General features: G+C 32.1%; 1 protein-coding gene across 1 annotated transcript in view; it reads left to right on the forward strand.

The window, feature by feature from the left end:
* Positions 1-5,764: 5,764 nt before the first annotated feature.
* LOC127706220 (something about silencing protein 10-like) overlaps positions 5,765-12,185 on the forward strand; it is a 31,845-nt gene continuing 25,424 nt past the window's right edge. Inside the window, exons 1-3 of the mRNA XM_052210704.1 lie at positions 5,765-5,835; positions 8,499-8,637; positions 10,207-10,260. Of these exons, the coding sequence (XP_052066664.1) occupies positions 5,825-5,835; positions 8,499-8,637; positions 10,207-10,260 (204 nt within the window). The 5' untranslated portion in view covers positions 5,765-5,824. The remainder of the gene's footprint in view (positions 5,836-8,498; positions 8,638-10,206; positions 10,261-12,185) is intronic.

Below are 12,185 nucleotides of genomic sequence, written 5' to 3' on the forward strand. Positions count from 1 at the left end.
GTAGTCTCACTCTGTCTTGATGATGTCATCCTGATCTTAGAATATAGGGGTACCTTTCTGGATATTTTTTGTAATGATGCCCTAGGGTGTGGATATTTGTGTTATGGTGGATTATCAATTATCAACCAAGGGTAGTTTGTTTTTGTTTTGCTATGAAATAGTTGCAGACTTAACCTAAGCTTGCTGTCTCAGGCAGTTGTGTTGGCATCAACAGTTTTATAAAGTTTGTGATCAGGTTAATTTAAGGTAAACAACTAATGGTAAGTCAATGATATTTGGTATGCTGTTGTATTAGCATTGGCATATCTCATTTCTAAAGAAATTATTTGGCTCTGCAACTTCAGTCATGGTTCAATGACTGAAGATGTTTTGCATAGATTACATGTAAAAATATTGCCATTTTAATTTTAACATTTGCATTATAGTATCAAAATTGCATACAGGCAAAACACATCTCTTTGTCAATGCCATATTTATTCTATTGAATGCTATATGCTGTGTATTTTTAGATTTTTGCTTCAGGGCTGATATTTCTAGGTAGCATTAAGGGTTACACAAAATTCTTACTTCTAAACATCCCAATATCTACAGGTATAGGTACTTTTTTTAAATGTTTGTTAGTAACTACAAAATTTGCAGTTTTTACTGCAGATGAAGATTTAAGTACTTATCATTAAAAATGGTCACTAAGATATAATTTGTGCTGGTTCTTATAAATTATAATATCAATCTTCTCATACTGTTATGTTGAATAAATGAATGTCTTCTCCACTTTTTAGGGCTTTTTCCATGTTAAATAGCTACCAAAAATTGAAATTATAACAAAATAAAAGAAAGATCACCAAGAACTGTTGGGTTTGTGTGTTGCTTTTCCAAATACTGGATTTAATTGATCAGCATGATGTATGTTCTGAAGCGAGCTTGAACATTGTAGTTTGCGAAATTTATGTAAATACTTATCCCTTATATCCCATTGTCACTGGCCAGAAGATGCAACTAAAAACCAACATATCCAAACAGCAATGCACCACTATGTACCTAAATGAAACAACATAGGAAAAAGAACAAAAAAATAAATCAAAACAATGCACCACAATGTTTTTAAAAGAACATATAAACAAAGATTTATGTCAATACTTTCCTTTCCTATGTAGGCACATGGTTACTATACAAAATTTATGATTAATGATCAGCACAAATGAAAAAAATATAATTAACATAATACAATGCACATGCTGCAATTTCCTGGATGTATTATAGTTATGTTTGAACAGTCAAGGGCATTGCAAATACAGTTCACACAAGACCCTTATAAATAGAGAAAATCTGACAGGTGAAAAAATGTTCAGAATGTTGAGCTCTACCAATTGTCCACATACGTCAAAACTGTCAGACAACTTCTTATAGGAGTTATTGCCCTTATATGACAAATTTTACCATTTTTTTTTCATTTTTGCTTATTATCTTGATAACTATGACAGATAGAGAGAAACTTGGGCAAAAATGATCAGCAAGACAAGTTCTACAAATAAGTCAAACATGGTCGAAATTGGCAGTCGACTCATTATTAAAGTTATTGCCCTTTGAAGATGATTTTTGTCGAGCCTGCGACTTTTGTCGCAGAAAGCTCGACATAGGGATAGCGATCCGGCGGCGGCGGCGGCGGCGGCGGCGACGGCGTTAGCTAACTTCTTAAAAGCTTTATATTTTAGAAGATGGAAGACCTGGATGCTTCATATTTTGTATATGGATGCCTCATGTTACGAAGTTTCTGTCAGTCACATGTCCAATGTCCTTGACCTCATTTTCATGGTTCAGTGACTACTTGAAAAAAAAGTTCAGATTTTTTGTAATGTTAAATTCTCTCTTATTATAAGTAATAGGATAACTATATTTGGTATGTGCGTACCTTGCAAGGTCCTCATGCCCGTCAGACAGTTTTCACTTGACCTCGACCTCATTTCATGGATCAGTGAACAAGGTTAAGTTTTCGTGGTCAAGTCCATATCTCAGATACTATAAGCAATAGGTCTAGTATATTCGGTGTATGGAAGGACTGTAAGGTGTACATGTCCAACTGGCAGGTGTCATCTGACCTTGACCTCATTTTCATGGTTCAGTGGTTATAGTTAAGTTTTTGTGTTTTGGTCTGTTTTTCTTATACTGTATGCAATAGGTCTACTATATTTGGTGTATGGAATGATTGTAAGGTGTACATGTCTAGCTGGCAGGTGTCATCTGACCTTGACCTCATTTTCATGGTTCAGTGGTCAAAGTTAAGTTTTTGAGTTTTGGTCTTTCTTTCTAATACTGCATGCAATAGGTCAGCTATATTTGGTGTATGGAATGATTGTAAGGTGTACATGTCTAGCTGGCAGGTGTCATCTTACCTTGACCTCATTTTCATGGTTCAGTGGTCAAAGTTAAGTTTTTGAGTTTTGGTCTTTTTTTCTAATACTATATGCAATAGTTCAACTATATTTGGTGTATGGAAATATTTTATGATCTATATGTCAGTTATGCAGGTTTTATTTGACCTTGACCTCATTTTCAAGGTTCATTGCTCAGTGTTAAGTTTTTGTGTTTTGGTCTGTTTTTCTTAAACTATAAGCAATAGGTCAACTATATTTGTTGTATGGAAGAATTGTTAGCTGTACATGCCTGCCTAGCATGGTTCATCTGACCTTGACCTCATTTTCATGGTTCATTGGTCAATGTTTAGTTTACTTGGTTAATGTTAAGTTTATGTGACAGTTGTAATAAAGCTTTATATTTAGGACTATCAACATAATATCAATGATTAGTAAAGAAGGCGAGACATTTCAGCGTGTGCACTCTTGTTACCAATTTTATGCATTTTTGCCTTGTATCTTAAAAATTATTATAGATAGAAAGATAAATAAGCAAAAATGATCAGCAAGACAAGATCTACAATTAAGGTGATTTGGAGAAAGTCGTTCAACAACTCCTTATTGGAGTAATTGCCCTTTAATGACAATTTTAATCATTGTTTTGGGGTTTTGCCTTATATGATAAAAATTATTATAGATAAATGGACACATTAAATCACAAAAATTATCAGCTAGGCAAGATCTACTAACAAGTCAAATTTTGCCGATATAGTTAGTAGACTGTCACTTTATATAGGAGTTATTGCCCTTAAATGATAATTTTTTTTTACCCTCTTTTGTGTTTTGAGCAAAAACTAAAGAAGATAGAGAGAAACTAAACAGACTTAATGATCAGCAATACAAGATCAACAAAACAGAGATTTTTGTCATGAATTCTATTCTCGTCTATGTTTGAGAGTGTCCTTTGTTAAATATGCACATAGACCAAGGTGAGTGACGCAGGCTCTTTAGAGCCTCTAGTTACTTATTATGGTGAATATTGGGGAATCACTTTGGCAGGTCATTGAGGAATGTATTAATGATTTGTTGTTCCCCGCAAAATGCGTTGTGGGGGACCTGGAAATACCGGGAGTCTGTCCGGTCTTGTAAGCACTCTCACATGTACAATTCTTGCCAGATTTTTATGAAACTTATATCATAGGTTTATTTCAGCAATTTCTTGGACGAGTTTTAAAATCAGTGCCGATCAATTATTTTTAAAAGAGTTATGCCCCTTGGAAACATTAATTTTATGGAAATTGCATCGTTAACGCTCTCATGTGTACATTTCTTGCCAGAATTTTATGAAACTTATATCATAGGTTTATATTAGCAATGTCTTCGACGAGTTCTAAAACCAGTGCTGATCAATTATTTTTAAAAGAGTTATGCCCCTTGGAAACATTAATTTTATGTAAAAATTGCGTTATGAGCGCTCTAATGTGTACAATTCTTGCCAGATTTTTATGAAATTTATATTATAGGTTTATATCATCAATGTACTTGAAGCGTTCAAAAATCAGTGCTGATCAATCATTTTTAAAAGAGTTATGCCCCTTGAAAATATTGATTATATGGAAAATTGCAATGTTATTGCTCTCATGTGTTCAATTCTTGCAGGAATTTTATGAAACTTATATCATAGGTTTATATCAGCAATGTCTTTGACTCTTTCAAAATAAGTTCTAATCAAATATTTTTAACGAGTTATGCCCCTTGGAAATATAAATTATAATGGAAATCACATTGCATTTGCTCTCAAGCCTTCATTTCTCTTAAGATATTAATAAAAAGTTTTAAAGAACAAAAAAAAGTGCTTTTTTAGTCATTGCCCCTGTACCTTGGATAGATAAAATATGTGCAACACAGAGAACATTGGAACTCTGTTCTTATATTATATAAAATGATAACTCATTAATATTCAAAGTCCAGAATTATTATGTTTTATTGATGTTGACCATTAATTTCAACAGATATAACCCAGAAACTTAAATTTTGCTGCTGTTACATTGACTTTGACTTTTGAATTAGTGACATTAAAATCAATAAAGGTCATCTTTATTCCATAGGGCATTATTACACCAACTATGATAAAAGTTAGACAAATTTTTCAAAGGATAACATCTTGAAACCGAAGTTTTGCTGAAATTTCAGTCTCTCAATAGCTGCTGGGAAATTGACCTTAGACAAGTTGACCCCAAAATCGATAGGGCTGTTTGTCATCCCTTTATAGGGCACTATCAAATTAAGTTTGTTTAAAGTTAGACAAATGGTTAAAAAAAAAAAATCTGGAAACCATAAACTGTTGGTCATATTCGACCCTTTTGGCATTTACAGTAAAAAAATTATGCTCCTTTATAATCTAAAAAAAAAGATTATTTTATTTAATTCTTACTTTTGTTATCTTTTTTCAGATAAGAGTTAAATAACACTTGACAAAATCTGTTTAGATTTTCCCAATATGTCATGAGTCCTTTTTGATTTTAACAGTTTTTTGCATTTACTGTTCAAGAGATATGCCCCTTGATTAGCTTTAAAACAGTTTTTTTCCCCAATTATAACTTAAGATTGACTTGACAGAATCTTTTAAAATTTCATTATGATTTAATGGATGTAATATACATGTCCAATTTGATTTAGCTAGTGGACATAAGTGGGGGTCATGTTACCAAGAAAACAATTTCTTCAGGTTGGGGAATCTGTGATTAATAGATCAGTCACCCTAATTCTATTTTCATATTGAAAATTATATATCAATATTACAAATTGTTTCTTTTTTCTATTTATATTTGACAAATATATTTTAGATAAATAAAAAAACGATTTTGTTAATATCAAATATTCAGTTTGATTAAATATTATACAGAATCAAAACCAGGAATTTTAATATATATTTTTTTAATTTGAGAAATAGCCTGCTAGATAATATTGATTTGTTTTAAATGATAATCAATTTTTAGTATAAATAAATATTTATTTTGCAATATTCAAAATCAAATAATTATTATGAATATAGCAAACACACATCCATCCATATTTAAAATATTTTTTTTTATTTTATTTACTAATATTTCTGAAAAGAATATTCTAGGGTATTATATCAAACGGTACCAAAAATCATGGGCCACCACTCTGTATTGTATTTCAAATGGATAAAAAAAGACATTTATTTTTCTAAGTTCACGTATTGCTTTTCTTTTTTAAAGCACCCAAATTACTTAATTTCGAATTCTAAGATTTAATTTTTTTATCCCTTTTTTTCACCTAATAATTTATATAAGCTGGACTTTCAAAGAACCTTTCTTTTGGGTTAATTTTGACTTTTACACTAAGTTGTAATTCGGTACTCTCTAAAAGAGAGATTTAAAAAGTATATTCCGGAAGTATATACTAAAGAAAAACAAAACCACGTGTGAAGTTAAAAAACATTGAAAATGCCCAAAAAGTGAGAAAGATCCTTTTGTCATTTATTTCTCCGCTGTTATTCAAGGTTTATTGTGTAGGTCTTTGCCCTACTTTCTGTCCGTGCACTCTAACGCGCCGTTTTAAAGCCCTTCTTGGGTTCCATGTCAGCATGTGGCACCCAAGAGCACCCCTTTTCTTTTTTTCCATTTTGAAAGAGAACATTTCTTAAAGGCAATTTGGGACTTCATATTATGTCACACAGCGCCAACATACAAGTTTTGATAGATGAATTGCATATTTTCCCCAAACCCACCACCAATATATGGATCCTACCGATAATTTTAGTCAATTGGTATGAGAAGACAGGATGAATCTGGGTCCATTCGTCCAAAATTACGTTCGCTCCCATTCACGTTCACACCTTTGACATTCGCACCCCACACTTTAGTACCCTGGGTCTGTTTGCACCCTTTTTATTGGTTTTGTGTTGACTAACCAACATGAACGAGCTCTCTTTCCAGTGCGCATATATCCGCAATCCAATCCTGCACTGTATAATATACAGATACAGATAATTGTTTAATCTTTTTTTAGTTAGTGTTTTGCTATAAGTAAACTTGTATTTTTTATTGTTTCAAAATAAAGTGACATTCTAAAAACGTAAACAGGTTCTTTAACCGTACATGAAGTATTTCATTTACAAAACAGCACTAAAATGTTTAGAGTAACTACTTGATACAATTTTTAAAAAAGAGCACTAAAATAATATAAAAAAAAACCTGAAACATCACATCACATTGTACACCATTCACACACCAATACTTTCTAATATGCACTAATATAAATAGTTCATTTAAGAATTTATGTATTAAATTCAAATAATCAAAGTTTAAAGTCTACTGTGGCGGAAATCGTCAATTGGTTTTTCTAATGGTCCATACACATTAAATCCCTCCAAAAAATATTTAATTTTGAAATTCCCAAATTTTATTATGAAAATATAAATATTTTGATTTATAAATATAAAAACATCTAATATTCAATCGGTATTTGAATAAATATAGGGTGCGAATTGACCCAGGGGGTGATTGTGTTGGGTGCAAACGTGCATTGGGAGCGAATGGACCCAATACCAGACAGGACCCTGTGTTGAGTTTTATATTTTATTCAATTTTGATGTAATATTTTCATAGTAAATGTATAGCAAAATTATGCATTTACGCATAACATAATTGAATAAAACAAGACAATGTTTCCACTATTTTTTAGAAAATTATTCTTTTATGGAACTTTGATATTGATATAAACTAAATTTCTTTATTAGACCAGAAAAAAGAATTTTGTGAATCATATATAATAAGAGGAAGCAGTTAACACAATGTTTAATATGGCCAAAATTGAAGCTCACATTTAAGGTGGTACATAACACTACAGGGAGATAACTCTGTAAAAATCAGCTGAACGCTTTAATCACGTTCTATTGTTAAGAAAATATTAAGCTTCTAAATGATCAAAATTAGTGTTTGTCAAACTGCTATATATCCAATGAATTTTTTTCGATAAAGTGTGTGGTTCAAGTTTTTTGAAATTTTTATATTTTTGTCAAAGGTTCAAAGTAAATATTTTGTCAAAATTTTATGAAAATTAAACGAGCCAAATTAATTTTAGTCAAGGTGTTTGGTACCACCTTAAAATATTATTTTTTTGTAATATTCTTCTATAAAACATATATGAGAACCACATTTATAGATCTAGTGTTATCATCAGTTTTTGAAGATTGACAATAATTATGAATTCCAAATTAAATTGTGAATTGACAGAAGGTTTTTCTAGCTTTCTATTTGCCCTTTATTTCCAGTCAACAACATTTGTTTTCCTCATCAGGCTTTGAAATAAATTCCTTTGTGAACAGTTGATGTTTGTGTTGCCTGGTGCTTCAGTGATTACATTAAACTGGATACATTTTGATAGTTTGCTAATTGGTACATAACAGCAATCCATTTTTCTCAAGTCTGGTTCAACATTGAAACCATTGATAACTTTGTTGGACACATTTCTCTGTATTATATTGTTGAAGACGTCACTTCATTTTACACTTCATCCACAACGACATAACCCAAAGTGTTGAAAGTGGCTTTAAACACCAACATGACTAACAATCGTTCAATCAATCTCTCTTTTTACTCTTTAAAGAAAAATTTCTGAATTAACCACAGCACTTATGAATACTCCAAAATGTGTCCCTGTGTTTAAGTCTAACAGACAATGAAAATGTTCCTTTGTCCTGAACATTTGCTTATAATCCCCTAGTGGCATTGAAAAAGTAACAGAATACGGAATGACAGTATTATTATGAGATAAGCATGCCAATAATGTTTTTGTTACTGATAACCAATCATTGCAATATTAGACAAAAGGGCATTAAAAATGCACGGTGTAAATAAATGTTTCAATCCAATTTGAGCAGCAAAATTTAGAATTTCATTTCATTCATTTGTATTTGAAATCAGGCAAAACTGGCAAATACATGTATGGTAGTTAAGAACCATGAGTGTCTGCTTTATGGCATTTTCTGTGCTCCAGAAATGTGGAATACATAAATTAATAAAAAAATAATAATTTCTCTATTTTGCTTAAAGAACTTAAGATATGGCCTACCACTATCTTATTTTCTATTTATTGCTGATATATATCTTTTATCAGGAGAAAAGGAGGGAAAGAAAAAGTAGCTGTATATAACAGTGATGATGAAGATACTTTCAGTAAAGGGAATGAGCCAGATCCTACATCTGAGGAGTATTTTATGGATGATATTGATGAATTCCATGCTAAAAAGGACAAGGTTAGATAAACTATCACTCTGAGTTATATTTAAAAAATATGTAAGGCTTTTTGGTGGCACATTATTTTGTTTCTTCAGCACAATAACCATTATTTATTGGTGGAATTAGATATTGAAAACGACATGGATAGTCTGACCACTTCACTATAAGCTCTAAAATAACCAAAGGTTCATCCATGTCTCCATGTAACTGTATAAATATGTTATTTTTGAATCCCAACACATTTTTATACGACGGCAAACATTTTTTTGGGATTGTATATTGGTATGATGTCGTCGTCGTCGACGTCTGCGTTGTCATCCGAAGACACATTTGGTTTCCGGACAATTACTTTAGTTTAAGTGAGTGGATCTCTATGAAATTTTTTAAGAAGGTTGAATACCACAAAAGGAAGGTTGGTATTGATTTCGGGGATGATGGTCCTAACCGTTTAGGAATTAGGGGCCAAAAAGGGGCCCAAAACAAGCATTTTTCTAGTTTCAGGATATTAACTTGTGTATAAGTATTTTGATTGCTATGAATTTGTACCATAATGTTTAATACCACAAGTAGAAGGTTGGGATTCATTTTGGGGGTTATGGTGCCAACAGTTAAGGAATTAAGGGCCAAAAACAAGCATTTTTGTAGTTTCCGGAAAATAACTTGTGTGTGAGTGTATGGATCTCTCTGACATTGTACCACAAGGTTCCATATCACAAAGGGAAGTCTGGGATTGAGCTTGGGGGTAATTGCCCCAAACATGCAGGAATATGGGGTAAAAAAAGGGCCAAAAACAAACATTTTTCTAATTTCCAGACAATAACTTGTGTTTAAGTGAATGGATCTCTCTGAAATTGTACTACAAGGTTTCATACTACAAAGGAAAGGCTGGGATTGAGTTTGGGGGTAATTGCTCCAAGGAGGGATTCAAAAAGTTTGGGGAGGGGTGGATATTATTTAAGGGGTTTATATTTTTTTTTCAAAATTTTTCAAATTTCAAATTTTTGAAAAGTTTCAAGAAGAAAAAAGAAACCTTCAATTGCACAGTATTGCGCAATAGATTTGTAAGATCTTTGACCACATTTATTTTGTGTCAGAAAAAATTTGATCACAATCCAAATTCAGACAGTATCAAGCTTGAATATTGTGTCCAAATTTGCCCCAACTGTTCAGAGTTCGACCTCTGCGGTCGTATCAGGCTGCGCTCAGCGAAGCATTTTATTTATCCTTGGTATATGATTAGATTTGTGAATACCTATTTCTTTTAGATTTATTGTGCACTATAGTAATACATGTAATTAGAACAGCTTGGAAAGGAAGTTTCAGTATCTCCTTGAAAAAGAAGAAACAAAACAGTAAAATTGATGCCAAAAACTATTTTATGAATGGTTGATATTTTGTTACTTATAATGTAGTACTAAAAAGTGTATTCTCTCAGGAAAATTATGGTTAATAATAGTTTTAAATAGTTAATAAATGTTTTCAGTTCTGTCCCATTTATTTTGGATTTCAAACTTTTGACATTACTTTTAAGATTAAGACATTGTAATTTCCTTTCTTAATATAGATTTCTTTTTTTCAATTTATAGGTTTTGCTAGGAAAAGGAATACAAGATGATGTTGACATGGAATCAGAATCTGAGGTAGATATTTCAAAGTCTGATAGAGCATTATTACAGTCATCTGTTAAATTTATAATTGCAGATGCATATAGATTCTACCACTGCATCAAGTATGATACGATATTTATCCACTCTCGACAGTTAAATTTTCAAATTTAAAACGTGAGGCTTGACAAGCGTTTTAAATATTTAAAATTTAACTGTCGAGAGTGGATAAATATCGTATTACACAAGATTTTGTGGTGGAATCTGTTTCTCTAATGATTTTCAAACAATACGCAGGCTTTATTCCTTCTTTTCGAATGATCTGCAAAAAGATGTGTTCTTTCTATGTGACGTCATCAGGCATGGTCGCCTTTTTTCATGCCGTCACAATAGGAAATTCAGAGGAAAGCAAGAAAATTCGATGTCATAATCGGACTTTAACCAATGAAGAACTGAGATCAAACGAACCACACGTTGATTAATTTTTTTTTATACAATGGGTGCAGAAAGGGATAAATTGACGAAGAATTAGAGAAACTTTTTTCTTCAATTTAGATTTTTACTATTTGTTTTATTCCACAAAGGATCATTGTATCAAATTTTAGACATTCCAAATAGGGTACTATCAGACCATTTCCATATAAAAGAAAGGAGATGAGGTATGATTGCCAATTAGACAACTATCCACCAAAGTTCAAATGAAGTGGATGTAAGCAATTATAGACAACCATGTATGTTTTACTGACAATAGGCTGTGTATTTGCAATGAAAATTTGTGCAATAATAGAATCATAAGGTAACTTTAGATTGATACCTAGGAATGACTCAGAAAAATAGCTTAACTGTTATCAGAGGAAAGATTATTAAAATAATTTTTGTCTCGCCTTGACGGAGTCAAAAAGCGAGACATAGGTATGCTGTTTCCGGCGTCGGCGGCGACGGCGGCGTCAACAATGTATTAGTTTGTGATTAGGTCTAGTTCATGGTGAACCACTAGTGGTAGGTCAATGATATTTGGTATGCAGTTGTATTAGCATTGGCACATCTCATTACCATGGAGATTATTTGGCCCCGCCCCCTCAGTCAAGGTCTATTGACTTTGGAACTTTTCATAGTTTACATGTATTAGTTTGTGATTAGGTCAATTTATGGGGAACCACTAGTGGTAGGTCAATGATATTTGGTATGCAGTTGTAAAAGTATTGGCATATCTCATTTCCATGGAGATTATTTGGCTCCACCTCCGTAGTCATGGTCTATAGACTTTGAAAATTTTGCTAAGTTAACATGTATTAGTTTGTGATTAGGTCAGTTCAAGGGGAACCATTAGTGGTAGGCCAATGTTAATTGGTGTTCAGTTGTATAAGCATTAGCACCTCTCATTTCCATTGAGAATATATGGCCCCGCCCCCTCAGTCATGGTCTATTGACTTTGAAACTTTTGCTTAGTTTACATGTCAGTGTTCCAGCTTGAATCTCAGGGCAGAAGGGTGCTAGTTGTCTGAAAGGGCACTTTAGCGTTATAACCAAGATTTTAAGGGCAATGTTGGACAGTGTGTAAATTACCTTGAATATTGCTAGGCTCTGCTGGAGAACATTAGTTGTATCTAAACCATATTCAGAAATTAATGTGTTCTTGATGTTGGTTCCAGTAAGAATTTTTTTTCATCAAATTATCATACCATGAAGCAAAGCATATCATTTTGATGTTAATCTAAACAAACTTGTACATTTGGTATGGAAAATAATAATCAGAAATTTCAATGTTTTATAACTTATACCAAAATAAACAAGTAGTTTTGGAAGATGGAGTTATACATGCAAAATTGAATGTTGAATGTAATTAAATTATCTACATTTAAATTACTTGTTCAAACATATAGTATATATGTTATTGAGAGTTATTAATTATCATTTGAATTGTTACAAAAAAGTATTTTTAAGTGCACACCAAAGTGCTC

Source organism: Mytilus californianus, unplaced genomic scaffold, assembly GCF_021869535.1.
Source record: "Mytilus californianus isolate M0D057914Y unplaced genomic scaffold, xbMytCali1.0.p SCAF_1, whole genome shotgun sequence".
NCBI classification, from domain to species: domain Eukaryota; kingdom Metazoa; phylum Mollusca; class Bivalvia; order Mytilida; family Mytilidae; genus Mytilus; species Mytilus californianus.